Genomic DNA, 27,568 nt, shown 5'->3' on the forward strand with positions numbered 1-27,568 from the left:
TACTCGACACGGGTTTATTGTGAGGTCAATTACGCTGATAAAAAGCCTCATCATGGGCAATGAAACATGTTGTTTCGCGGCGTTTGGAAAATATGAAGTGTGACGAATAGGAGCCCGGAACAAAGCAAAAAAAAAAGTTACCCCCACCCCCCAGTAATTTTCTAACTGTCCCCTAATGCATATAGAGATGTAGACAGATTCATCTCCATAAAATGAAAAATAACATCTGAAGCCCTATTTTGCCAGTAAAATATAACAATATCCTAATAAATCCATGACAATCACTAGATTAGGTTGCACATGAAAATATCTTGAAATCATGCATCCCTGCTTGGACATGTTGAATGAAACAGCTTATTTCTTCAATAGTAGTAACCTATTACATGTATTAATAAAGCACTGGGAATTACTTGATACAATTACTATAAAAATATACAGCACCAGTCAAAGGTTTAGACACCTACTCATTCAAGGGTTTTTCTTTGTTTGAAATAACACATATGGAATCATGTACAAACCAACAACAAGTGTTAAACAATATATTTTAATTTTATTGACGTTTTCAACGTTTGCCGTGACAGCTTTGCACACTCTTGGCACTCTCAAAACCAGCTTCACCTATGCTGAGCACTTGTTGGCTGCTTTTCCTTCACTCTGCGGTCCAACTCATCCAAAACCATCTAAATTGGGTTGAGGTCGGGGGATTGTGGAGGCCAGGTCATCTGATGCAGCATTCAATCTCTCTCGTTCTTGGTCGAATAGCCCTTACACAGCCTGGAGGTGTGTTGGGTCATTGTCCTGTTGAAAAACAAATGATAGTCCCACTAAGCGTAAACCAGATGGGATGGCGTATCGCTGCAGAATACTGTGGAAGCCATGCTGGTTAAGTGTGCCTTAAATTCTAAATAAATCACAGACAGTGTCACCAGCAAAGCACCCCCACACCTCCTCCTCCATGCTTCACGGTAGGAACGGAGATCATCCGTTCACCAACTCTGCATCTCAAAGACATGGCAATTGGAACCCAAAATCTCAAATTTGGACTCATCAGACCAAAAGGACAGATTCCCACCAGTCCAATGTCCATTGCTCAAATTTCTTGGCCCAAGCAAGCCTCTTCTTATTGGTGTCCTTTAGTAGTGGTTTCTTTGCAGCAATTCGACCATGAAGGCCTGATTCACGTAGTCTCCTCTGAACAGTTGATGTTGAGATGTGTCTGTTACTTGAACTCTGAAGCATTTATTTGGGGTGCAATTTCTGAGGCTGGTAAATCTAATGAACTTATCCTCTGGAGCAGAGGTAACTCTGGGGCTTCTTTTCCTGTGGAGGTCCTCATGAGGCCCAGTGTCATCATAGCACTTGATGGTTTTTGTGACTGCACTTGAAGAAACTTTCAAAGTTTCTTGACATTTTTAGTATTGACTGACCTTCATGTCTTAAAATAATGGACTGTTGTTTCTCTTTGCTTATTTGAGCTGCTGTTGCCATAATATGGACTTGATATTTTGCCAAATAGGGTTAGCTTCTGTATACCACCACTACCTTGTAATAACACAGCTGATGGCTCAAAAGCGTTAATGAAATAAATACCACAAATTATGGCACACCTGTTAATTGAAATGCATTCCAGGTGACTACCTCATGAAGCTGGTTGCGAGAATGCCAAGAGTGTGCAAAGCTGTCATCAAGGCAAATGTTGGATACTTGGAAGAATCTCAAATATAAAATATATTTAGATTTGTTTAACAGCTTTTTTTCCATATGTATTATTATATTGTTTTGATGTCTTATTCTACAGTGTAGAAAATAGTCCAAAGAAAGAAAAATCCTGGAATGAGTAGGTGTGTACAAACTTTAGACCGGTACTGTAGTCATGGCCAAAAGTTGAGAGAATGACAAATATTAATTTCCACAAAGTTTGCTGCTTCAGTGTCTTTAGATATTTGTGTCAGATGTTACTATGGAATACTGAAGTATAATTACAAGCATTTCATACGTGTCAAAGGCTTTTATTGACAATTACATGAAGTTGATGCAAAGAGTCAATATTTGCAATGTTAACCCTTTTTTTTCAAGACCTCTGCAGTCTGCCGTGGCATGCTGTCAATTAACTTCTGGGCCACATCCTGACTGATGGCAGCCCATTCTTGCATAATCAATGCTTGGAGTTTGTCAGAATTTGTGGGGTTTTGTTTGTCCACCCATCTCTTGAGGATTGACCACAAGTTCTCAATGGGATTAAGGTCTGGGGAGTTTCCTGGCCATGGACCCAAAATATGGATGTTTTGTTCCCAGAGCCACTTAGTTATCACTTTTGCCTTATGGCAAGGTGCTCCATCATGCTGGAAAAGGCATTGTTCGTCACCAAACTGTTCCTGGATGGTTGGGAGAAGTTGCTCTCGGAGGAGGTGTTGGTACCATTCTTTATTCATGGCTGTGTTAAAGGGCAAAATTGTGAGTGAGCCCAGTTGGCTGAGAAGCAACCCCACGCATGAATGGTCTCATGATGCTTTACTGTTGGCATGACACAGGACTGATGGTAGTGCTCACCTTGTCTTCTCCAGACAAGCTTTTTTCTGGATGCCACAAACAATCGCAAAGGGGATTCCTCAGAGAAAATGACTTTACCCCAGTCCTCAGCAGTCCAATCCCTGTACCTTCTGCAGAATATCAGTCTGTCCCTGATTTTTTCCTGGAGAGAAGTGGCTTCTTTGCTGCCCTTCTTGACACCAGGCCATCCTCCAAAAGTCTTCCCCTCACTGTGCGTGCAGATGCTCTCACACCTGCCTGCTGCCCTTCCTGAGCAAGCTCTGTACTGGTGGTGCCCCGATCCTGCAGCTGAATCAACTTTAGGAGACGGTCCTGGCGCTTGCTGGACTTTCTTGGCCGCCCTGAAGCCTTCTTCACAACAATTGAACTGCTCTCCTTGAAGTTCTTGATGATCCGATAAATGGTTGATTTCGGTGCATTCATACTGGCAGCAATATTTGCATTAATTTCATGGCAAAGAGGGACTTTCAAATTAATTGCAATTCATCTGATCACTCGTCATAACATTCTGGAGTACAGTGGGGCAAGAAAGTATTTAGTCAGCCACCAATTGTGCAAGTTCTCGCACTTAAAAAGATGAGAGGCCTGTAATTTTCATCATAGGTACACTTCAACTGTGACAGACAAAATGAGAAGAAAAAAATCCAGAAAATCACATTGTAGGATTTTTAATGAATTTATTTGCAAATTATGGTGTAAGATAAGTATTGAGAAACTTTTGTTATTGACCAAATACTTTGTTATATACCCTTTGTTGGCAATGACAGAGGTCAAACACACACACACACACACACGGTTTTCACACACTGTTGTTGGTACATTGGCCCATTCCTACATGCAGATCTCCTCTAGAGCAGTGATGTTTTGGGGCTGTTGCTGGGCAACACAGACTTTCAACTCCATCCAAAGATAATATAATATAATAATATATGCCATTTAGCAGACGCTTTTATCCAAAGCGACTTACAGTCATGTGTGCATACATTCTACGTATGGGTGGTCCCGGGGATCGAACTAACACTAAGATGTTCTATGGGGTTGAGATCTGGAGACTGGCTTGGCCACTCCAGGACCTTGAAATGCTTCTTACGAAGCCACTCCTTCGTTGCCCGGGAGGTGTGTTTGGGATCATTGTCATGCTAAAAGACCCAGCCACATTTCATCTTCAATGCCCTTGCTGATGGAAGGAGGTTCTCTCTCAAACTCTCACGATACATGGCCCCATTCATTCTTTCCTTTACACGGATCAGTCGTCCTGGTCCCTTTGCAGAAAAACAGCCCCAAAGCATGATGCTTCCACCCCCATGCTTCACAGTAGGTATGTTGTTCTTTGGATGCAACTCAGCATTCTTTGTCCTCCAAACACGACAAGTTGAGTTTTCACCAAAACATTATATTTTGGTTTCATCAGACCATATGACATTCTCCCAATCTTCTTCTGGATCGTCCAAATGCTCTCTAGCAAACTTCAGACGGGCCTGGACATGTACTGGTTTAAGCAGGGGGACACGTCTGGCACTGCAGGATTTGAGTCCCTGGCGGCGTAGTGTGTTACTGATGATAGGCTTTGTTACTTTGGTCCCAATTCTCTGCAGGTCATTCACTAGGTCCCCCCGTGTGGTTCTGAGATTTTTGCTCACCGTTCTTGTGATCATTTTGACCCCTCGTGGTGAGATATTGCGTGGAGCCCCAGATCGAGGGGGATTATCAGTGGTCTTGTATGTCTTCCTTTCCCTAATAATTGCTCCCACAGTTGATTTCTTCAAACCAAGCTGCTTACCTATTGCAGATTCAGTCTTCCCAGCCTGGTGCAGGTCTACAATTTTGTTTCTGGTGTCCTTTGACAGCTATTTGGTCTTGGCCATAGTGGAGTTTGGAGTGTGACTGTTTGAGGTTGTGGACAGGTGCCATTAATACAGGTAACGAGTGGAGGACAGAGGAGCCTCTTAAAGAAGAAGTTACAGGTCTGTGAGAGCCAGCAATCTTGCTTGTTTGTAGGTGACCAAATACTTATTTTCCACCATAATTTGCAAATAAATTCATTAAAAATCCTACAATGTGATTTTCTGGATTTTTTTATGATGTAAATTACAGGTCTCTCTCACCTTTAAGTGGGAGAACTTGCACAAATGGTGGCTGACAATACTTTTTTGCCCCACTGTATATGCAAATTGCCATCATACAAACTGAGGCAGCAAACTGTGAAAATTAATATTGGTGTTATTCTCAGAACTTTTGGCCACAACTGTATATTGCGTGCCAACGTTTTTTTTATGGGTGCGACAGAATCATGAGCTGGTGCCACCAAGTGAAAAGCTTTGTCTGAAACGCTGGGATCCATATTGCAGTAGAGTGCATTGGAGAGGAGAGGAGACTTACGGTTCTGGCTATGCATGTCTTTGGGAGGGGAGGGTGAGGAGGAGGAGAAGGAGGGTGGGGAGGTCCTTTACTCTCTCTGCCTCACTGGGACTCTACTCCCCAGACACCTAATCAGGACAGAGGGACATGTCAAAAACACAACACAGCCACACGGGCACTCCCACACACACACACACACACACACACACACACACACACACACACACACACACACACACACACACACACACACACGCACACACGCACACACGCACACACGCACACACGCACACACGCACACACGCACACACGCACACACGCACACACGCGTCCTCCCACCCACCACAAACGTGCTCTCACACACCCACACGTGCGCGCGCGAGAGCACACACCTCATTAAATGCTTGTTGTAGATCTACTACTCATGCAGACTTTGCACTAAAGTTTGTGTGGAAAGCTTGTGAACTGTGCAGTGGGGATACAATAATGCATTATATCACTGTCGGCAAATAAAAATATTTGTGATTATTCATTTTGGAATCAACATCTTTGTTCTGCCCTGGCAATTTCCTAAATAGACTTGGCCCCGGCAACACAGCCATCCTGCCAACTGTCCTCAGCCAACTACTGTCTGACAGGCTGCATCACCCACACCACAGAACCTGTCTCATTGGTCACAGCTTAGTGATTGACAGTGTGAGGAGCCAATAAGATGACAGTCTGTGGGAATGACAAGGAGATTGCCTTACCCAGCCAATGAGTGCTGAAATACCAACAGCTCGTTAGAACAATACGGATGACTGAGCACACAGATTAAGCAGGCGTCAAGGCCTCTGTGTGTGTGTGTGTGTGTGTGTGTTCCAGGTGTGTGTGAGCGTGTAACTGCGTCCGTCAGGCAGGTGAGTAAATAGGCAAGGTAAAGCAGAGGGGGCAGCTGTATTGGGAGCTAGGATTAAAGTCCACCTCATTCAGATATGTAGTAGTAGTAGCAGCAGTAGTTACACAGCAGCCCATCCAGATTGGTTACTTACAACTGTAGTTTAGCGTACATCTAACAATGCACCCAAGTCTATGTCTTGTGCTTCTGCCCTTCCAAGGTACAAGTTACCACATTTCATTTTTTACATTTTTAATTTAACCTTTATTTAACTAGGCAAGTCAGTTAAGAACAAATTCTTATTTACAATGACGGCCTACAAAAAGGCAAAAGGCCTCCTGCTGGGACTGGGATTCAAATAAATAAATAAATAAATACAATGTAAATATAGGACAAAACACACATCACAACAAGAGAGACAACACTACATAAAGAGAGACCTAAGACAACAGAGACAACACTACATAAAGAGAGACCTAAGACAACAGAGACAACACTACATAAAGAGAGACCTAAGACAACAGAGACAACACTACATAAAGAGAGACCTAAGACAACAGAGACAACACTACATAAAGAGAGACCTAAGACAACAGAGACAACACTACATAAAGAGAGACCTAAGACAACAACATAGCAAGGCACCTAACATAGATCTAGGGTCAAAATACCCTATCCTAACCTTAAAAACATGATTAAGGGCTTTTAAAACTAGCTGACCCTGTATCAGTGGTTAGGGGCAACAACTACCTAGTCCCTCAAGCCTGTTGCCATGACATTGCCAAGCGAGCGAAACGGTGGCTAGCGTGAGAGCCCTGTGAGGCTAGCAACCACAGGAAGTAGGAAGCTCAGCCTCAGCTTCTCAGAGCTCAGCTGGGTTTGTTTACATCCGCACCACCAACGCTAGAGGAAGACACCCACCAGAGAGAGAGGAGAGGAGAGAGTAGAGAGAGAAGAGGAGAGAGAGAGAGAGACAAAGAGAGGAGAGAGAGAAGAGAGAGACAAAGAGAGAGGAGAGGAGAGAGAGACAAAGAGAGAGGAGAGAGGGAGTAGAGAGAGAAGAGGAGAGAGAGAGAGAGACAAAGAGAGGAGAGAGAGAAGAGAGAGACAAAGAGAGAGGAGAGAGAGAGTAGAGAGAGAAGAGGAGAGAGAGAGAGAGACAAAGAGAGACAAAGAGAGAGGAGAGGAGAGAGAGAGAGGAGAGAGTGAAGCGCCAAACCCTTCTGCAACAGCCAATACCTTTCATATCGCGACACAGACAACGCAGCACATTACTAAACTACTCTACACAAGTCAGCACTACACTAAACCACACACACAATCACTGCCGCTCCTTCAACACCACACACAACAGCTGCCCACACTGGAACCAAAGCAAGCACACAAACAACTAGCTGCCTCGCCAACACACTGCACTGCAGTGAGTGCCAAGCCCACACATCAAAGTCAGGAAACGAAACTAAGCTGAGAGGACAGAGCCTGCAAGGAGTTCAATTAATCCAGGACCATACGAGCAGAGTCACCAGACAACAACACACACTATGAATAACAGTCTAGCACACAGACATTCTCGGAATGACACACACCCCACCTCTGAATAACACACAAAAGCTTTTCCGTTAAACTGCTTAATCAGCCTCCGCCGCCAGCTACAGATGTGTCTGTCTGACTCCTGCAGCCTGGCTGGCAGAAAGAGTATTTCTCCACACACACACACACACACACACACACACACACACACACACACACACACACACACACACACACACACACACACACACACACACACACACACACACACACACACACACACACACACACACACACAGGAGGAGCATAGCTGAAAGGCATTGACCCCTGAGCAGACCTGACCTATTCAGAGCCTGTCAATGAGCAGCTGTTGTGAGAGGAAGCTTTCCTGTTTCCCCTAAGCACAGATCTAAGGTCAGATGTACATGCGTTATAACAATTTAGTGGTTAGGAAAAAGTCTAGGTCCTGTCTGAGAGGACTGCAGCTGGAGGCAGCAACCTGCAGGGGGCAGGAGAGAGCACTCAAAGTGGGTCGTGTGTGTGTGTGTGTGTGTGTGTGTGTGTGTGTGTGTGTGTGTGTGTGTGTGTGTGTGTGTGTGTGTGTGTGTGTGTGTGTGTGTGTGTGTGTGTGTGTGTGTGTGTGTGTGTGTGTGTGTGTGTGTGTGTGTGTGTGTGTGTGTGTGTGTACAGACAGACTCCTCTCTCTAGGACATGAGCAGCCAGCAGCAGAGAGCAGATGTAAGCACGCTCCGCTCACTGGGGATCAACGAGAACGTAAGCAGAGGGACAGACAAGAGCTGGTTTTCAATTATTATTTTTAAAAATTTAACTTTAACTCTGCATTTTAGGAAAAGGACCCGTAGGTAACCATTTCCCTTTTAGTCTATGAAGCATGTGACAAATAAAATGTGATTTTAATTTGGTCCAGCACTGACCAATGTTTAAGGGGCTCTGACTGTGATGGGTTAGAGTTAGGGGTCTTACTCTCGTGTGTAGGGGTTAGGGTTCTTACCGTAGTGGGTGAGGATGCCCTGGGGTTTGACCACTTGGTTGCAGACATTGCAGACGACGAGACAGAAATCCTCCTGGTTGGGAAACTGGCCAAACACGTGCATCTCTGCAGGACACAGAGACGGGAACAGGGACAGGGGGTGAGCTAGGAGAAGGACCAGAAAGCTGCATTGATCTAAGGGCAGCTTGTTGTTTCCTCCCATGGTTAATGTTGGGAGGGGGAGGGGGTTCAGCTGATCCAATCAAAATGTCTCTTCCTACTTCCAAACAGGCATGCTTGGTGGGTATCTAACTGAGGCGGTACTCATGCTGTCCCAGACCGTCCGGAGATCTTTGGCTGTACACTTTGGGGAGAAGGGGATGCTGCCTCAGAGCCAGTCAAGATCTCATGGAAGCGAGGACTGAAGCATCACTCTGGCTAACACTAAACATACAATCAATCAGCAGGCATTATTGTATGTCTTTGTATTTTAAGATGTGCGTGACTGTGCTTGTCCACCTGTGTATCAGTGTTGTGTTACTTGTCATGCTCTGTGATTTGTGTGGACCCCAGGAAGAGTAGATGGTGCTTCTGCAAAAAACGAAATGGGGATCAAAATAAACTAAATCGAGTGGATCTGGTCCAGATTGTTGCTTAGACATAATGGTTAAAGGTTAGGATTGGCGGAGGGTTATTCTGATGCTAGATCAGTGGTTAAGGGCAACCTTGACCTCCATGGTCCAGCCCCTACACTGTGTGGAGCATCAGACCACTCCGGTAGACCAGCCGCTCTGCTCCAATGAAAATAGCCCATCTTATATATTTTTTTTAACCTTTATTTTACCAGGGAAGACATCTTTTTCAAATGTGCCCTACAAGTAAAACATCACAAATCACGTAGAAAAACAGCTACATCCCTCCACAAATAAATCCCCAACCAATACTCTAAACTGTACCAGAACATCAAGACCTTTCGGTTACTGGCCCAACGCTTTCAACCTATTTATTTACAAATTAACAGTGAAAATGCTTTACACGTACATGTAATTATCCACGTGACATTGTTAAATACAAGGATGACATTGAAAATGGTTTCATTCAATGAAACAAGCAACTTTTTAAAAGTAGGGTTCATGGCGTTCACCCCCAAAGACGTCTATGTTGGCAGCCCACACACCTTTCACGCTTGGTGATTTTTTTGTCGGCCAATCAAAGCTGCTCCACAGTCGGAGGTTCCGAGTGTAGCAAGTGAAGTGAGAGATCTCTAATCAATGCAAACATGGAATTAAAATGACAGAATTCAAAGTGAGCTAAATAAGAAGGAGTGGGCTACGACAAACAACCAAGAGGTGGGCTGTTGTTTAATCTGAATCACGGTGTTATCCATTTCTTTACAAGGACGAGGAGTGCAGTAACTGTAGCCTCGGTTAGCTCGTTACCTAGCTAGTCACCTAACGTCGATGTGACGCAGTCAAAACAGGCTCTGTCGTGTCATGATGAATAAGCAGCAGCTAACTGGGCCAGCTTGGCTACTTTGTAGTCTCTCGCACGCACGCACGCACGCACGCACGCACGCACACACACACACACGCACACACACACACACACACACACACACACACACGTCCTTCCTCCTACAAAAAACAAAACAAAAAAACACGTATTCCAACCCTCCAGATATCCAAGAAAGAAAATCCTGATATTATTCTAATAGTGAAATTATTTCAAATGTCCACATCCCTAAACCAGAAACAACAAGTATAGCACTTAAAAACTGGTGCTTTTATTTTCATCTGTCTCTGCCAAGACAAATGAGAACAGTGTGTAGCTTACTGCCTCGCTCGCCTGCCAGAACAACAGAAACTGCCAAAACACTGCTGCTAAAACAATCTTGTCTTTCGTGAATGAGCGCTACCAAGGCAGAGAGAGAAACACACTGTCTGTCAGACACCCACTGAGAAAATAGTTTCAAGCGGGGATAACATTTTTCTATATATTTCTGCATTGTCAAGTCTCACTTATCCTCTAAACAACATTGTCAGATAATGAATTGAATTATAGACTGCATCAGCTGTTGACCTATGTAGCGGAGAGAAGGCATAATGCTGAGTTCACCATATGACTATGGGCATAATCGCTGTCTGGCACTAATCTCAGAGATGATTAGGCATTGGTCTGTAATGACGTCACCCAGTTAGCTATTACTGTCTGCTTGACACATGGTGTGACCTCATCGGCTGATGGTGTGACTGACTTGAGTGTGTGTGTGTGTGTGTGTGTGTGTGTGTGTGTGTGTGTGTGTGTGTGTGTGTGTGTGTGTGTGTGTGTGTGTGTGTGTGTGTGTGTGTGTGTGTGTGTGTGTGTGTGTGTGTGTGTGTGTGTGTGTGTGTGTGTGTGTGTGTGTCTCACAACCTGCCTGACTCTTGGCCGGGGAACAACAACACTGGGAGACTCCATTCTGACTGAGTGAGTGGATCTCCTTACCTTATCCATTATGGGGTCCAGGGCAAACACAACTGGCCTTAGATCAGTGTCTAAAGGGCAAGTCAATCTTCCTCTGTCTCAGTGTGTTGGCCTGGGATCAGCAGTCAGAGCATGTTGGTGATTCCAGTCTGGCTGGGACTGAGAGAGGCTGCTTTGGCACTCAGCCTGACTGAACTGAAGACGGGGTAGTTAGTACTGAAGTGTACTGCACTTGAGTGTAGCTCCTGTCTGTCACTCTGGGTGGCCCACCAACCCACAGTTATCAAATCCCCTCATTTGTACATTGTAGGTGGAGCCAAGAACCTCTAGAGTACAAACTCGTAGGTAAGCAGGAAGGGAACATAGTCATGCACGTGACATTTCCTGCTTGACCAATATCATGCCACTAGATATCAATTAGTTTGTAATTAACAAAATGCTGGAGTGACACCTGGAGCGTCATCAGTCCACAAGAACGAGGCTCAGGTGACAGTCACCACAGCACGTTTTGATCAACCTCACCTTCTTTGCTGAGTTTAGTTCCTTCCCAGTTGTTGTACAGCTCTTTCAAGCGGTTTCCGACGAGCGAGTCTGTATTTGAATAATATCAGAAAATAAGGTTAATATTGGAGTTAATGTACTAGAGGTTAGTTGGTGCTTGAATTAGAACATACATCTCACGCACGCCACGCTGGAACGTGTCATGACGTCCAGCTCGATAACTAGGTCGCAGCTGTAACGTTAACTGACGAGGTGCCTTGACAAATCAAGCAAACTGTCACCAACAAGCAACGGAAAGTTATCCTGGCCAGACAGCAGTAAACTAACCCATGTACATCACGAACATGTTGAGAATGCATCAGAGAAATGAGTACACAGCATTTGCAAAATATGAGTTTTATCGATCTGTTATGCATTTGGTAACTAACTTAATGTGGTTGTTATCTTCCAGTTTTGACAGATGCATGGAGGACACGGCTGGCTAACTCAATCTCAGTTCAACAACACTGTTCGCACGTGACATTTTTATAGAAATGGACGACAAAATCGACGTGCACTTACTGTCAGAATAGTGTAATTTTGCTGCGCTGATAAAAGTCGACCAAGGTTTGCACAGGAACGTATCCGGATTTGGTAGTTGGCGATCCAATGTCGCCATTGCACTTCCTTCTTGTTGCTTGCTTTTTTCCCTCTCCTTCGCAGTACGCTAAACGAGACAAGCGGAGCACCTGACGTCATTTTCGTCACGTTCCGTCTTCACTCGGGCTCTGGCGGCAAGGAGTTGAAAGGTTGCAAAGGGGTGTGTGGGCCTCTGAAGTTCAAACGTTTGTTTTTCTGATACATAAATGACACGTGTGTTGTTGTTTTTCTCAAAATTGCATTTCACCCATTGTTGATTTGCTGAAATATATTCCGATGTCTTATATATTCAATATGTTTTAGTTAATATTTCAGTAATAGTTGACGATTTTAGGCTTTGCAATAGCCAAATTACAGCACATTTGACCAATATATGAGCAATATTACAGTATAATACATTACAACAACGTGCAGTCGTTGTGAAGCAGCAATATCCTAGTCGGTCAATAATACTTTTTACTACAGACAAGAATATTGTACACTTTTGCACTACACAAACAAAATACCTTTTGCTGCCCATACACATTATTATATAAAATATCACTTTTGCTGATCACAAATTTGCCATAGGAATCCTATACATTGTTCCAAGAGCTCTTCAGCGCAACAACAAAATATGACTCAGCATTGACCTCTTGTGGTTGGAATTGAAAATTGCGTCTCTACTCAATGATGGACAGACAGTGGCCTACAACATTGGCTCATTGGTATGGTGATGTCGATGTTTGTGAAAATATCCATACAGTCAGTACCCATACATCATTCAACAAGTGATTGTTGGAGAAATGTATGGAAAAATGTGTGGATGAGTGGTCAAACTTGTGTTATAGCTGCAGACTGTGTTATAACATTAGTTATAGGTCAGTGATAGTAGGCTGGTGTTGAACAGGAACCAAAGCCAATAGGGCCGCATGACTTCAGCACGTGTCAGTTTGGACTACCACAGACCACATGACTGAGCATGTAACAGTGGTTCTCTAGCTGCAGGACATCACTGGGAGGAATACTTGAGCCATGTTCCAATAGGCTACTATAATATTGCATAATTTCATCCTTCCGTGAGGTAATTGTCACCCTCAAAGACAGTCTGGTAGGTCTAAGCAATGATCACATAGATTTAAATTATCCAGTCATGTCAGATGAGCACTTAAAGGAAGGGAGGAATGATGCATTAAGGGTGCCAGTGATCAGCTCAGACACACCGGAGCAGCATTACCAGATCATATCCTGTTTGTTCTTCAGACAAACGGTAAACAGTGAGGTCACTAGACAGACCATGAAACAAAAGCTGCATTATGTCTTTGGGGTCAGAAATCTCCCGCAACCTCCCCAGTATGGCTTGTAAAAGAAGTCAATATTACCAGAGAGAGAGAGAGAGACCTATTCTATTTTTATACAAAAAAGAGAGAATGTAGGAAATGCATTGTTTTTTATTCCAAAAGAAAGTAGACATTCATGATTCGCATGTTGTGGAAAGGACAGCTCCGTCTCTCTCCACAACAGGGCAGATACATACAGATCCTCCATGAAGCTAAAGTTGCTCTGATGACTACAAGAGGAAGACAGAGGCATAACCAGGATACCAGACATTACAAACACACATGCACACACGCAACATGGGTCTTCCATACACAAGCACCTCAAGTTACACTTTTATTAGATCAAAGGTAATAACAGAAAATAGATCAGAAATGCAAAGGTAATGGCAGGGACTAATAATTCATTAAGCAATCTAAAAATGTTTTTAAAAAACAGGAGATTTCAAAACATAAAGCCAGCACATGCACACTTTCTTAGTGGCTGAGGTTCAACAAACAAGATAATACGAAGTACAAAAACCATGGCAGACTAAAGAACATCATTTTTTTTTTTAAATCAGTCTTCGCAACAGAAGATGATATTGAAAGATACACGATCAAGACTGAAAAGTTCTACTTATTTTCAAGTGAAACAAACATTCAAATGTGTGTATATATATATATATATATATATAATTTAAGAAAGCATATGGCCAGCAGTACAGTCAGAGACACATGCATCCTTGTGTAAACGGTGTGAAATGGCTAGCTAGTTAGGGGTGCGCGCTAGTAGAGTTTCAACTGGTGACGTCACTCGCTCTGGGACCTTGAAGTAGCTGTGGAGCGATAGATAATGATGCTTCGTGGGAGGCAGTTGTCGATGTGTTCAGAGGGTCCCTGGTTCGAGCCCAGGTTGGGGCGAGGAGAGGGACGGAAGCAAGACTGCCACACTTAGCAAAAAGAGGCAAGTGAGGACAGATCAGGATTCCTTCTAGGCCATGAGGCGAAAGGACACATTGTTTAAGAATCTGAATTATCCCAGGTTAGGGTTTGGTAGAAATGCCCAGAACAAAGACACTGTAGTTGCCGGTCAAAGTGCACAAATGCTGTCAATGAGTCTGTACCACAGCTTAGGAGAAAATACCAGCGGTTCGTGAGATTTACTGGTAAGAGAAGGCACCGGTTTAGAAGTTAAAGAAGGCACGAGGAGAGAAAGCATTAGCATGCAAAGACACAGAAAGGCATGGCCCAAAATTGGGACCGGTATTGAAGGCACAGATATATTCGACAAAGCATAGATATTGATAACTATGGCACAGCAAAAATATTGGCGGTTTCCACCCAGACAATCAGCAGGCAAGATGAAGCTGCCTATTACCATAAAATGTATAGTGTATCTATCCAATCCTCTCAGAGCTACAGGAGTACTTAGGGTGTGTAGGGGCTATTTTGGCCATTGGAAGTGGAGTAGAGTATTAGATAGCAGCAGGGACTTGTTGACCACGCCCGGCCCCGGCCCCTGCCGGGCAGTGTACTTCTGAGAGTGGCAACGGGTCTCCTTGTACACAATCCAGGCATTCCCAGCCCACACCATCAGATTCAGGTACCCAAACACCTAGAGGAGATGAGACCAAGAGTCAGAGTGAGACCAAGAGTGGTCAAACAGAAGTGAGCATGGCAAACACAGTATTTCTGTTGGATGTGCAGAAAAACTGTTACATTTCACCTCTTTTTTTACATCTATGTGCGTATCATGCAATTCAAGTGAATGTGAACTTGATACATTCTGATGAACAAGCATCGTCTATAAGAAGTTTTTTTTTTTTAAACGTTCGAGTTACTCACCACAGAGACATTGAGGGTGCGCATGTTGGCGAAGTCAGTGACCTCGCAGGACACGTCGCTCTCCTTGCAGAGTGCCAGTGTGGAGGTGATGTCCGCCGTCCCGGTGGCATCCTTCACGTTCTGCAGCCCCTTGGCCCATGCTGACGAACACACGAGCCACAGGAAGGCAATCGCTGCCGTCAGGCCAAAATCCTGGGGGAAGAGAGGGAAGAGGGAACCCAAGTCAACCTCCTTCACTTTGTCCCCGTGTGAACCACTTTGCTTCAGCATGGTTTCAAATGGACAAGGGAGTACATTCAATTGTAGCCTGATCCCTGATCTGTTTGTGATGCCTTGCTTGGCGTGACAATGACCAAAAGGAGTTATCAAGACAGAATAAACAGTTGTAGGTCCACGCCAAATTAATTGTTCACATCCTACTGGAAGATGTGCATGAATAACTCAAGAAATTGGCTTAAAACACAGCTCGGCGGTCGTCGTCACAGGTCTACTAGCTGCCACAGATTATTTTTCCCTTTTCTGTTGGTTTTGTCTGGATTGTTTTCACCTGTTTCTGGTTAACCGTTTATTCAGGGCGATTTAAGCCTTCAGGTCTGCTTTTGGGGCGGCTTGTATATTTTGCTGTCGTGTTTTATGGCTTACGGTTTGTTTTCGTTCCTGTTTTTGTGGTCATGTGTGCCTGTTGTTTTTGGCTTGACCCATATTTGGAATAAACATTCTCCTTTGGATCGTTGCTCTCTGTGCTTGACCCCACACCCACCAATCCTAGCTATCCTGACACATGTGACTAACAGAAATGTAATAATGTGTTCCTAAACAAAGGGGGGGGTCAAAATCAAAAGTAACAGTCAGTATCTGGTGTGGCCACCAGCTGCATTATGTACTGCAGTGCATCTCCTCCTTATGGACTGCACCAGATTTGCCAGTTCTTGCTGTGAGATGTTACCACACTCTTCCACCAAGGCACCTGCAAGTTCCCGGACATTTCTGGGGGGAATGGCCCTAGCCCTCACTCTCCGATCCAACAGGTCCCAGGCGTGCTCAAAGGGATTGAGATCCGGGCTCTTCGCTGCCCATGGCAGAACACTGACATTCCTGTCTTGTAGGAAATCACTCACAGAATGAGCAGTATGGCTGGTGGCATTGTCATGCTGGAGGGTTATGTCAGGATGAGCCTGCAGGAAGAGTACCACATGAGGGAGGAGGATGTCTTCCCTGTAACGCACAGCGTTGAGATTGCCTGCAATGACAACAAGCTCAGTCCGAATATGCTGTGGCACACCGCCCCAGACCATGACGGACCCTCCACCTCCAAATCGATCCCGCTCCAGAGTACAGGCCTCGGTGTAACGCTCATCCCTTCCACGATAAATCCGAATCCGACCACCCCCCCTGGTGAGACAAAACCGCGACTCGTCAGTGAAGAGCACTTTTTGCCAGTCCTATCTGGTCCAGCGACAGAGGGTTTATGCCCATTAAGCGACGTTGTTGCCTGTGATGTCTGGTGAGGACCTGCCTTACAACAGGCCTACAAGCCCTCAGTCCAGCCTCTCCCAACCTATTGCGGACAGTCTGAGCACTGAGGTTTTGTGCGTTCCTGGTGTAACTCGGGCAGTTCTTGCCATCCTGTACCTGTCCCGCAGGTGTGATGTTCGGATGTATCAATCCTGTGCAGGTGTTGTTACACGTGGTCTGCCACTGTGAGGCCGATCAGCTGTCCTTCCTGTCTCCCTGTAGCGCTGTCTTACGCGTCTCACAGTATGGACATTGTAATTTATTGCCCTGGCCAGATCTGCAGTCCTCATGCCTCCTTGCAGCATGGCTAAGACACATTCACACAGATGAGCAGGGACCTTGGGCATCTTTCTTTTGGTGTTTGCCAGAGTCAGTAGAAAGTCCTCTTTAGTGTCCTAACTTTTCATAACAGTGACCTTAATTGCCTACTGTCTGTAAGCTGTTAGTGTCTTAATGACTGTTCCACAGGTGCATGTTCATTAATTGCTTATGGTTCATTTAACAAGCATGGGAAACAGTGTTTAAACACTTTACAATGAAGATAAGTTATTTTGATTTTTACGAATTATGTTTGAAAGACAGGGTCCTGAAAAGGGGATATTTCTTTTTTAGCTGAGTTTACATACATCAGACATAAAAATAACAGAAGTCAGGACATACAGTCACATTTTATTGATGTCAATGGGAGACTTCTGTTTCAAAACTGATTAGCAGTATATATTCAGGAACAAATTACCATGTCGAATCAACCAAATCAAGGACAAACGTTTTCTAATACACTTGGAAAAATGGACAGCTGATATTTGTTTAAACCTAAACTTAGAACCAGGGGTTGGAACCGGTTCAAGGAACAGAACCCAAAACGGTAAAATAATGACATTTTTCAAGGAACAGAACCAGAACCGAGAACGAAGGTCATCTAATACGGTTCCGGAACAGAACTGTTATTTTAAAAGCATGGGAACCAGTTAATAATGTTCTGGGCATTTTTCTTCAGTTCCACAAAAATCGAAACAAAGTGCCTATGCAAAGCCCTCACTCTGCTACTCATAAATTCAGTGTCTGCCTGCCTGCCAGCTGAAAATCTTTGCGTGTGTGTGTGTGTGTGTGTGTGTGTGTGTGTGTGTGTGTGTGTGTGTGTGTGTGTGTGTGTGTGTGTGTGTGTGTGTGTGTGTGTGTGTGTGTGTGTGTGTGTGTGTGTGTGTGTGTGTGTGTGTGTGTGTGTGTGTGTGTCGTCTAACTGCCCCTTCCCTTGCTTCAAAACATAGTCTACTGTAGCTACTGACGTTACACGAGTGTTTCAGAAATTAGGGAGAGAGATTTTTAATTTTCAATGCTAGTTAAGGATACTATAGTTATCACGTTTCACATTGGATTTATTAACAAAAAAGGTAAGATCTGTTCTTGTGCCGCTCTGCTACACAAACTTGTCTAGCTCTCAAAAACTCTAGGCGGCATTATGGGTAATGTATTGGAACTGAGAGTCATGATCAAGTGCTAGCTCTGGCCCAACGTTAGTCCAACGTTAGTTAAGCCAACTCTTTGAAGTTCAAAGACATTCAAAGTTCCTTCATAGATGTCACTCCTCCTAGGTATAATTCTGTGGGCCTAATTCAGATTATACATGTCGTAACAACAAGATGCCGAGCGCTTTATGGCCAGCGCTCTTCTCACGGGTAAAGTTTCAGTCGTATATTACACCCTACTTGTCTGTTCCCTGCATGTACATATTGTAGATGCCTGCTCCATAACAAGCTGCTCTATCTATTGGTGAAGTCATTTAAGGTCAAGCTAAATATAGATTTAAAAATGATTTCAGAGGTTTAAAAAGAAATGTGAAAAAACTATACAAACCCTAACTTTTTTGGCTGTTCGAACCGGTTTAGAACTGTATTTTGTTGGAACAGTGGAACGGATTTTTTTTTGTAATGGTTCTGTTCAGAACGAAACGATTGGAAAAATATTTTTTTGTTCAAACCCCTGCTTAGAATGTCAACTCTCATCAAAGAGAACTACACCCTTGAACCGTATGTCTATCTGAATCTAACAAAAAGCCAAAGGTCAGTTCCAGCCCCCTCCCTCTGGCTATAGAGATGGGTAGATCTAACAGATCGCCTGAAGAAAAGAGCACTTGCCTAATGTGTGATCTTGGGGAAATCTAAAACAAAATCCAGGTTGTGTTTTATTGCCGTCTGTATATTAATCTCAGATGTTCTGAGACATTCTTTTTTGTAACATTTTTGGTGATAACCGTGAAGTATTCTGGCTACGAGACAAGCAGAGGCTTAAATTTAGTTTCAGACAGGATGTGTTTGAGATTGAAAAGTTTGTTCACAATGCCTAGAGGAGAAGGAGAAATGTACTGTTTGTGTAGTGTGGCTGGATGGTAGCTGTACTTGCTATGATTATTGTATGCGTATAATTTGTTAAATATTATTTTGATTTGAGTACAAGGAAAATGGTACTCTGTATAGTAGTGTCTTGTAAGCCCATGTGGGCTGGGCAACAGTAGGTGTATGACACTTACATACAGTGCCTTGCGAAAGTATTCGGCCCCCTTGAACTTTGCGACCTTTTGCCACATTTCAGGCTTCAAACATAAAGATATAAAACTGTATTTTCTTTGTGAAGAATCAACAACAAGTGGGACACAATCATGAAGTGGAACGACATTTATTGGATATTTCAAACTGTTTTAACAAATCAAAAACTGAAAAATTGGGCGTGCAAAATTATTCAGCCCCTTTACTTTCAGTGCAGCAAACTCTCTCCAGAAGTTCAGTGAGGATCTCTGAATGATCCAATGTTGACCTAAATGACTAATGATGATAAATACAATCCACCTGTGTGTAATCAAGTCTCCGTATAAATGCACCTGCACTGTGATAGTCTCAGAGGTCCGTTAAAAGCGCAGAGAGCATCATGAAGAACAAGGAACACACTAGGCAGGTCCGAGATACTGTTGTGAAGAAGTTTAAAGCCGGATTTGGATACAAAAAGATTTCCCAAGCTTTAAACATCCCAAGGAGCACTGTGCAAGCGATAATATTGAAATGGAAGGAGTATCAGACCACTGCAAATCTACCAAGACCTGGCCGTCCCTCTAAACTTTCAGCTCATACAAGGAGAAGACTGATCAGAGATGCAGCCAAGAGGCCCATGATCACTCTGGATGAACTGCAGAGATTTACAGCTGAGGTGGGACACTCTGTCCATAGGACAACAATCAGTCGTATATTGCACAAATCTGGCCTTTATGGAAGAGTGGCAAGAAGAAAGCCATTTCTTAAAGATATCCATAAAAAGTGTCGTTTAAAGTTTGCCACAAGCCACCTGGGAGACACACCAAACATGTCGAAGAAGGTGCTCTGGTCAGATGAAACCAAAATTGAACTTTTTGGCAACAATGCAAAACGTTATGTTTGGCGTAAAAGCAACACACCATCCCCACTGTCAAACATGGTGGTGGCAGCATCATGGTTTGGGCCTGCTTTTCTTCAGCAGGGACAGGGAAGATGGTTAAAATTGATGGGAAGATGGATGGAGCCAAATACAGGACCATTCTGGAAGAAATTCTGGAAGAAAACCTGATGGAGTCTGATGGAATCTGATGGAGTCTGAAAACCTGATGGAGTCTGCAAAAGACTACAAGAAGAAACCCAGCCCAGTCACGGACCAGGATGTCTTGCTCCCAGGCAGACTAAATAACTTTTTTTGCCCGCTTTGAGGACAATACAGTGCCACTGACACGGCCTGCAACGAAAACATGCGGTCTCTCCTTCACTGCAGCCGAGGTGAGTAAGACATTTAAACGTGTTAACCCTCGCAAGGCTGCAGGCCCAGACGGCATCCCCAGCCGCGCCTTCAGAGCATGCGCAGACCAGCTGGCCGGTGTGTTTACGGACATATTCAATCAATCCCTATACCAGTCTGCTGTTCCCACATGCTTCAAGAGGGCCACCATTGTTCCTGTTCCCAAGAAAGCTAAGGTAACTGAGCTAAACGACTCGACTACCGCCCCGCAGCACTCACTTCCGTCATCATGAAGTGCTTTGAGAGACTAGTCAAGGACCATATCACCTCCACCCTACCTGACACCCTAGACCCACGCCAATTTGCTTACCGCCCAAATAGGTCCACAGACGACGCAATCTCAACCACACTGCACACTGCCCTAACCCACCTGGACAAGAGGAATACCTATGTGAGAATGCTGTTCATCGACTACAGCTCGGCATAGTACCCTCCAAGCTCGTCATCAAGCTCGAGACCCTGGGTCTCGACCCCGCCCTGTGCAACTGGGTACTGGAGTTCCTGACGGGCCGCCCCCAGGTGGTGAGGGTAGGCAACAACATCTCCTCCCCGCTGATCCTCAACACGGGGGCCCCACAAAGGTGCGTTCTGAGCCCTCTCCTGTACTCCCTGTTCACCCACGACTGCGTGGCCACGCACGCCTCCAACTCAATCATCAAGTTTGCGGACGACACAACAGTGGTAGGCTTGATTACCAACAACGACGAGACGGCCTACAGGGAGGAGGTGAGCACACTGTCATTGACACTGACCCAACTCCAGCCACTTTAATAATGGGAATTGATGGGAAATTATGTAAATATATCACTAGCCACTTTAAACAATGCTACCTTATATAATGTTACTTACCCTACATTATTCATCTCATATGCATATGTATATACTGTACTCTATATCATCGACTGCATCCTTATGTAATACATGTATCACTAGCCACTTTAACTATGCCACTTTGTTTACTTTGTCTACATACTCATCTCATATGTATATACTGTACTCGATACCATCGACTGTATGCTGCCCTGTACCATCACTCATTCATATATCCTTATGTACATATTCTTTATCCCCTTACACTGTGTATAAGACAGTAGTTTTGGAATTGTTAGTTAGATTACTTGTTGGTTATCACTGCATTGTCGGAACTAGAAGCACAAGCATTTTGCTACACTCGCATTAACATCTGCTAACCATGTGTATGTGACAAATAACATTTGATTTGATTTGATTTGACCTGAGACTGGGATGGAGATTTGTCTTCCAACAAGACAATGATCCAAAACATAAAACAAAATCTACAATGGAATGGTTCAAAAATAAACATATCCAGGTGTTAGAATGGCCAAGTCAAAGTCCAGACCTGAATCCAATCGAGAATCTGTGGAAAGAACTGAAAACTGCTGTTCACAAATGCTCTCCATCCAACCTCACTGAGCTCGAGCTGTTTTGCAAGGAGGAATGGGAAAAAAATTCAGTCTCTCGATGTGCAAAACTAATAGAGACATACCCCAAGCGACTTACAGCTGTAATCGCAGCAAAAGGTGGCGCTACAAAGTATTAACTTAAGGGGGCTGAATAATTTTGCACACCCAATTTTTCAGTTTTTGATTTGTTAAAAAAGTTTGAAATATCCAATAAATGTCGTTCCACTTCATGATTGTGTCCCACTTGTTGTTGATTCTTCACAAAAAAATACAGTTTTATATCTTTATGTTTGACGCCTGAAATATGGCAAAAGGTCGCAAAGTTCAAGGTGGCCGAATACTTTCGCAAGGCACTGTAAATAACATCAATCAAAATCAAATCATATCAATCATATTCATTTCAAGTCACGTATGAGAATCTCAATCTAGGTTTTGTCCCTTTACTTTCCCAATACTCACAAACATAGGGCCGAAGTCAGAGTCCTTGTACACGTGCATGTAGCCCAGGTAGACGAGCAACGCCACTATAGAGTACAGGAAGCAGATGATGGCCACGCCCACAAAGAACTGGACCGAGGAGGCGGAGTCTCCCACCAGGTGGGTGACGGGCACGGAGTGGTTACACAGAGTGGTGTTGCTCTCCACTAGAGCAACCAGGTTTAACCTGGGGACACAACGCAGCTTAACACTTCAGTGTACATCTCTACGTGATATAGCAGAGTTATCCAGAGTATTTCTGTAAGAGATCAATGTCACACTAAATATACTGAACAAAAATATAAACGCAACATGCAGCAATTTCAAAGATTTTACTGAGTTACAGTTCATAAGGAAATCAGTAAGTTTAAATAAATTCATTGGGCCCTAATCTATGGACTTCACATGACTGAGAATACAGATATACATCTATTGGTCCCAGATACCTTTAAAAACAAGTTAGGGGCGTGGATCAGAAAACCAGTTTGTATCTGGTGTGTCTACCATTTGTCTCATGCAGCGCAACACATCTCCTTTTCAGGCTGTTGATTATGGAATGTTGTCCCAATATCCAGCGGAGTTGCTGGATATTGGCAGAAACTGGAACGCGCTGTCGTACACGTCGATCCAGAGCATCCCAAACATGCTCAATTGGTGACATGTCTGGTGAGTATGCAGGCCATGGAAGAACTGGGACATTTTCAGCCTTGTGTACAGATGCTTGTGACATGGGGTGATGGCGGCGGATGAATGGCACGACAATGGACCTTAGGATCTCGTCACGGTATCTATGTGCATTCAAATTGCCATCGATAAAATGCAATTGTGTTCGTTGTCCGTAGCTTATGCCTGCCCATACCATAACCCCACTGCCCCCATGGGACACTCTGTTCACAATGTTGACATCAGCAAACCGTTCGCCCATACAACGTGGTTGTGAGGCCGGTTGGAAGTACAGACAAATTCTATAAAATTACGTTGGAGACGGCTTATGGTAGAGAAATTAACATGACATTTTCTGGCAACAGCTCTGGTGGACATTCCTGCAGTCAGCATGCCAATTGCACGCTCCCTCAAAACTTGAGGCATCTGTGCCACTTTGTTGCGTGAGAAAATTGCACATTTTAAAGTGGCATTTTATTGTCCTTGGCAGAAGGTGCACCTGTGTAATTATCATTATATTTAATCAGATTCTTGATATGCAACAACTGTCAGGAGGATGGATTATCTTGGAAAAGAATAAATGCTCACTAACAAGGATGTAAACAAAGTTGTGCACAACATTTTAGAGAAATAAGCTTTTTGTGCATATCGAACATTTCTGGGATCTTTTATTTCAGGTCATGAAACATGGGACCAATACTCCCCCTATGTTGCATTTATATTTTTGTTCAGTATACTTATACCCAGGGGATATAGAATGACAATAGCAAGAGGAAGGAATGGAGACTTTTATTGTCAACATTTCAGCTGCTAATCATCCTGATTGACAATGAAAAACTATTCATTGTCTCATCTATTTTAACCTGATACATCTTCACTGTACAGGTCACTTCCTGTTTGTGTCATACTACACCTGGAATAAACCCCAGTCATTACACTGCACACGAAAACACTCATCCAGATTAATGGGGGAAATAATCAGTTGAGGTCATGGGGTCAAGTTGTTTCCTCCACCACGAACATCCTTCTACAGATGATATCTATACAACAACTTCCTTCCTAGTTCCAGCAGGATATCTGATAACACATCAAGGCATTTCAAATATTTCAAAAGGGGTCTTTTTTTGCAGTTGGGTCTAATCGTTGTATGGGTTATCAAACACAGTAACACAGAGAGAGAGAGAACTGACTGACACCCACCTGAAGGGATAGCTAAAAGTAGCATTCAGTGTCTCGTTCCTTCCTTCGCTGCAGAAGAGTGACACGATAGTCCTTCCAGAATACCCCCCACAGCTCCCAAATGCAAAGATGGCTGTCAGCTGTTTAAAATAGAGAAAGAGAGAGAGATATCACGTAAACTGTTTTAGCTGAGCAGGGAGAAGGGAGAAACATTGCTTACACTGGACATACTGTGAGATACTGTAGTAGACCAGCTCAGGGGAGGGTGTTTGGATAAACGGACTGAGAGAATTGAAGAGACTGCATGCAGCATCACACCAAACAGCAAGCTTGCCAAGAGAAAGAATGATCTAACGGTGTACATAAAGATCTGTTTTGATCCTCTTCTCGTTCTCTCTGCTGCAATCCATGTGGTTCTCTGTTGATGCTCTCGCTCTCTCTCGATGTAGGCTATTAGATCAGTGTCTAGGGGGAAACGTAACGCTACTTCGTGACTGTGCCTCCATTTTGCTTCCGGAGAGGCCCTTCCTTCTCACCCTTCTCCAGATGTTTTCATTTCACAGTGTGGCAACTTCCTGTTGGCCGACGACCTCATTGCAGCAACTTGTGCCATTTCACAGCAATTAACATCTAGTGAGCACTGCAAATGCAGAGACGGAGACAACAGCCTGCTATGGTCAGATGACTTGGGTGACTGGGGTGGTGCTGCCTGTCTGGTTGCTGCCTGCCTTGCCTGCAGCCTGTATCTTGAAGGATTTGCACAGTGAGAGAGAGAGAGAGAGAGAGAGAGAGAGAGAGAGAGAGAGAGAGAGAGAGAGAGAGAGATAGCGAGCTAGGAGAGAGAGAGAGATAGCGAGCTAGGAGAGAGAGAGAGAGAGAGAGAGAGAGAGAGAGAGAGAGAGAGAGAGAGAGAGAGAGAGAGAGAGAGAGAGAGAGAGAGAGAGAGAGAACAGCTGAATTGTTAACCTCATTTCCTCCTGCATGGCTACACAGGATTCCTTTGACCGAGTTATGCAGGCAAGTCGGTTAAACTTGATTAATGAATTCTCTCCAAAAGCATGGCTTCTCAGGACAACATGGTTTCCAAAGTGGAAGGAATGTAACCCTGGCCTAAAAACAATATCACACCACTTCAGTGCTGATTAACTCTCTAAAAGTCTAAGCCCACTACTACTACAGCCCATAGAAACGCATTGATAACACATTCATGACAAAAAAAATGAATGAAACGGAATAAGGTTTTGAAGTATCTGTCCTTTATCTCGAAGATACAGCCTAAGAAAGCACAGGAAATATGTGGTTTTTGGACACATATTTAACCCCAAAACGACACCCATACTTCCATTCATTCTTTAAACTGGCACCCGGTTTGGAGGTTCAGACATTACATGTGAGAAGAGCGATATTCAGAGATGGGGAAGGCCGACATAAGCGGATGGAGTAGATTGAGACTCATCCCAGATATCTCTAGGTTAAATTGACAGATTTTGATGAGTATTTGTCTATTATGTTACTTAGTTTGAGTCAGTAGGGTGCGTCAATATGGTCTCAAGGATTTTTAAGTTCTGCAAAAACCTGTCAGCCCGATTGGGTGCAATTTTAATTTCATTTTCTTCTAAGTGTCAGGTTATGTCAGGGGCACAGAGCTTCCTGGCCCCAGATCTGCATGTTCCCTTCCAGATATGGATTGTATATGCTGGGTAACATTTAAGTGAATTATTAATGAGACATGAATTAATGTATAACACCTCTTGCCTTTCATTTGAAAGGAAGGAAAAGGTTTTTGAACAGGGACATTTCAAAACCATGCCAGTACAAACTGATCCAGCCCCTAGCCAGCTACTGTAACAGACTTTGCTGAAATGGAGAGTTGAATGAATGTCATACTGTCGGCTATCATTATTTTGTCATTGCAGAATCAGGAGAAGAGAGACTGACAAAACAAAACTGTGACCCATTAGTTTATGAAAAAAATGATGAAAGCTTGTGTGGTTTGCTCCAACATGCAATACGATTGAAATGCAACAAAAAGCATGATATACAGTACATGTCTTTTCTATTTGATTTTATCAGGCCACAGCCCCGAACTAAAGTGAAAAATCCCTCGGCTATTAGAACTGTTGAGCTGCATATTTTCTCCAGTAAGATTCTGGACAGTGTAGCCTACTTACCCATTCTATAAATTTGATGAATCCCAGCGGTTCCTTGAGAGGCGCCAAGTTCAGTCGAAATCCTGTTATCATCTCCCCCGACTCCCCAACTATCTAAATATGATCTGAATGAAAATTAAGTATATGCTGCTAGAAAGTAACGAAACAAGTTTCAATAAGTTTGACAGAATGACGTGGTACTGCGCGCAATGGCTTTGTGCGCTCTGTTTTGGTGATCCCTGTCCCTCCTACGCAAATGCCGGAGGCTAGAGTAGAAACAAATGATGAAAAACGGTCAGTTTGCCTTTTTAGATTAATTTTTACTCTCTCGGTAGATAGTTGCAACTTGAATCAACTAGGATTAGGTCGATTTAAAAAAATCCTAAATTGGCTAAACAATTGATAGACCAATGATGGAAAGTAACGGTTCTCTCAACTGCGCGTCTCGAATTTCTTAACACAAAAAAACACTGTGTAAGCCTGCAAATGACTGTAAAAAAAATTATGTCTGTATTGTACTCGCACTAAGCTGTTGAACCTTCGGTCTCTGTTTGGAAAAATCTTCGCTCTCTTGTTGCAAGTTTCTGCTACTCTAGTCATATGGCCTGAAAGCAAATCAAGGCCGTCATTGTAAATACGAATTTGTTCTTTAACTGACTTGCCTTGTTAAATAAAGGTAAAATACATTTTTAAAAATGTAAAAAAAATATATATATATATATATATATATATATATATATATATATATATTACAACATATTGGATGACTCTCATTCACATTCCATTCACCCAGTTCAATTTAAAATCGATAGGTTTAGGCTACTACATGATACTCACATTTTACTCACATTTTCCCTATACCCATCATGAGGTTGCTGCAACCTAGCCTATGAATGAAAGTGTACAATGTACAGTTGAAGTCGGAAGTTTACATACACCTTAGCCAACTACATTTAAACTCAGTTTTTCACCATTTCTGACATTTAATCCATGTTTTAGTTCAGTTAGGATCACCACTTTATTTTAAGAATGTGAAATGTCAGAGAAAATTATTTAGTTCAGATTTGATTTCTTTCATCACATTCCCAGTGGGTCAGAAGTTTACATAATATATGCCATTTAGCAGACGCTTTTATCCAAAGGACTTACAGTCATGTGTGCATACATTCTACGTATGGGTGGTCCCGGGATCGAACCCACTACCCTGGCGTTACAAGCGCCATGCTCTACCAACTGAGCTACAGAAGGACATACACTCAATTAGTATTTGGTAGCATTGCCTTTATATTGTTTAA

The 27,568-nt window shown here is 43.5% G+C and overlaps 2 protein-coding genes across 4 annotated transcripts in view; both read right to left on the reverse strand.

Annotated features, from left to right (window-relative positions):
• The window catches only part of atxn7l1 (ataxin 7-like 1), a 31,849-nt gene extending 19,883 nt beyond the window's left edge, over positions 1-11,966 (reverse strand). The window contains exons 1-3 of one of the 3 annotated variants that reach the window (XM_046297487.1): positions 11,832-11,966; positions 11,292-11,360; positions 8,328-8,432 (exon numbers count right to left, since the gene is read on the reverse strand). In XM_046297487.1, coding sequence (XP_046153443.1) covers positions 8,328-8,432; positions 11,292-11,360; positions 11,832-11,928 — 271 coding nt within the window. In that variant the 5' untranslated portion in view covers positions 11,929-11,966. Of the gene's footprint in view, positions 1-4,929; positions 5,037-8,327; positions 8,433-10,790; positions 10,965-11,291; positions 11,361-11,831 lie in introns of those variants that run through there. The other 2 variants (XM_046297489.1, XM_046297488.1) reach the window with 2 other exon arrangements.
• A 1,355-nt stretch (positions 11,967-13,321) lies between these two features.
• Positions 13,322-26,800, reverse strand: LOC123995619 (synaptophysin-like protein 1). The gene is given in 6 exon segments (XM_046299253.1): positions 13,322-14,729; positions 14,732-14,822; positions 15,053-15,244; positions 22,264-22,468; positions 24,145-24,263; positions 26,295-26,800. Coding segments are annotated over 6 exon segments (726 nt in total). The 5' UTR covers positions 26,367-26,800; the 3' UTR covers positions 13,322-14,682.
• Between the last annotated feature and the right edge of the window lie 768 nt (positions 26,801-27,568).

The sequence above is a fragment of the Oncorhynchus gorbuscha genome, linkage group LG14 (genome assembly GCF_021184085.1).
Source record: "Oncorhynchus gorbuscha isolate QuinsamMale2020 ecotype Even-year linkage group LG14, OgorEven_v1.0, whole genome shotgun sequence".
Taxonomy (NCBI): domain Eukaryota; kingdom Metazoa; phylum Chordata; class Actinopteri; order Salmoniformes; family Salmonidae; genus Oncorhynchus; species Oncorhynchus gorbuscha.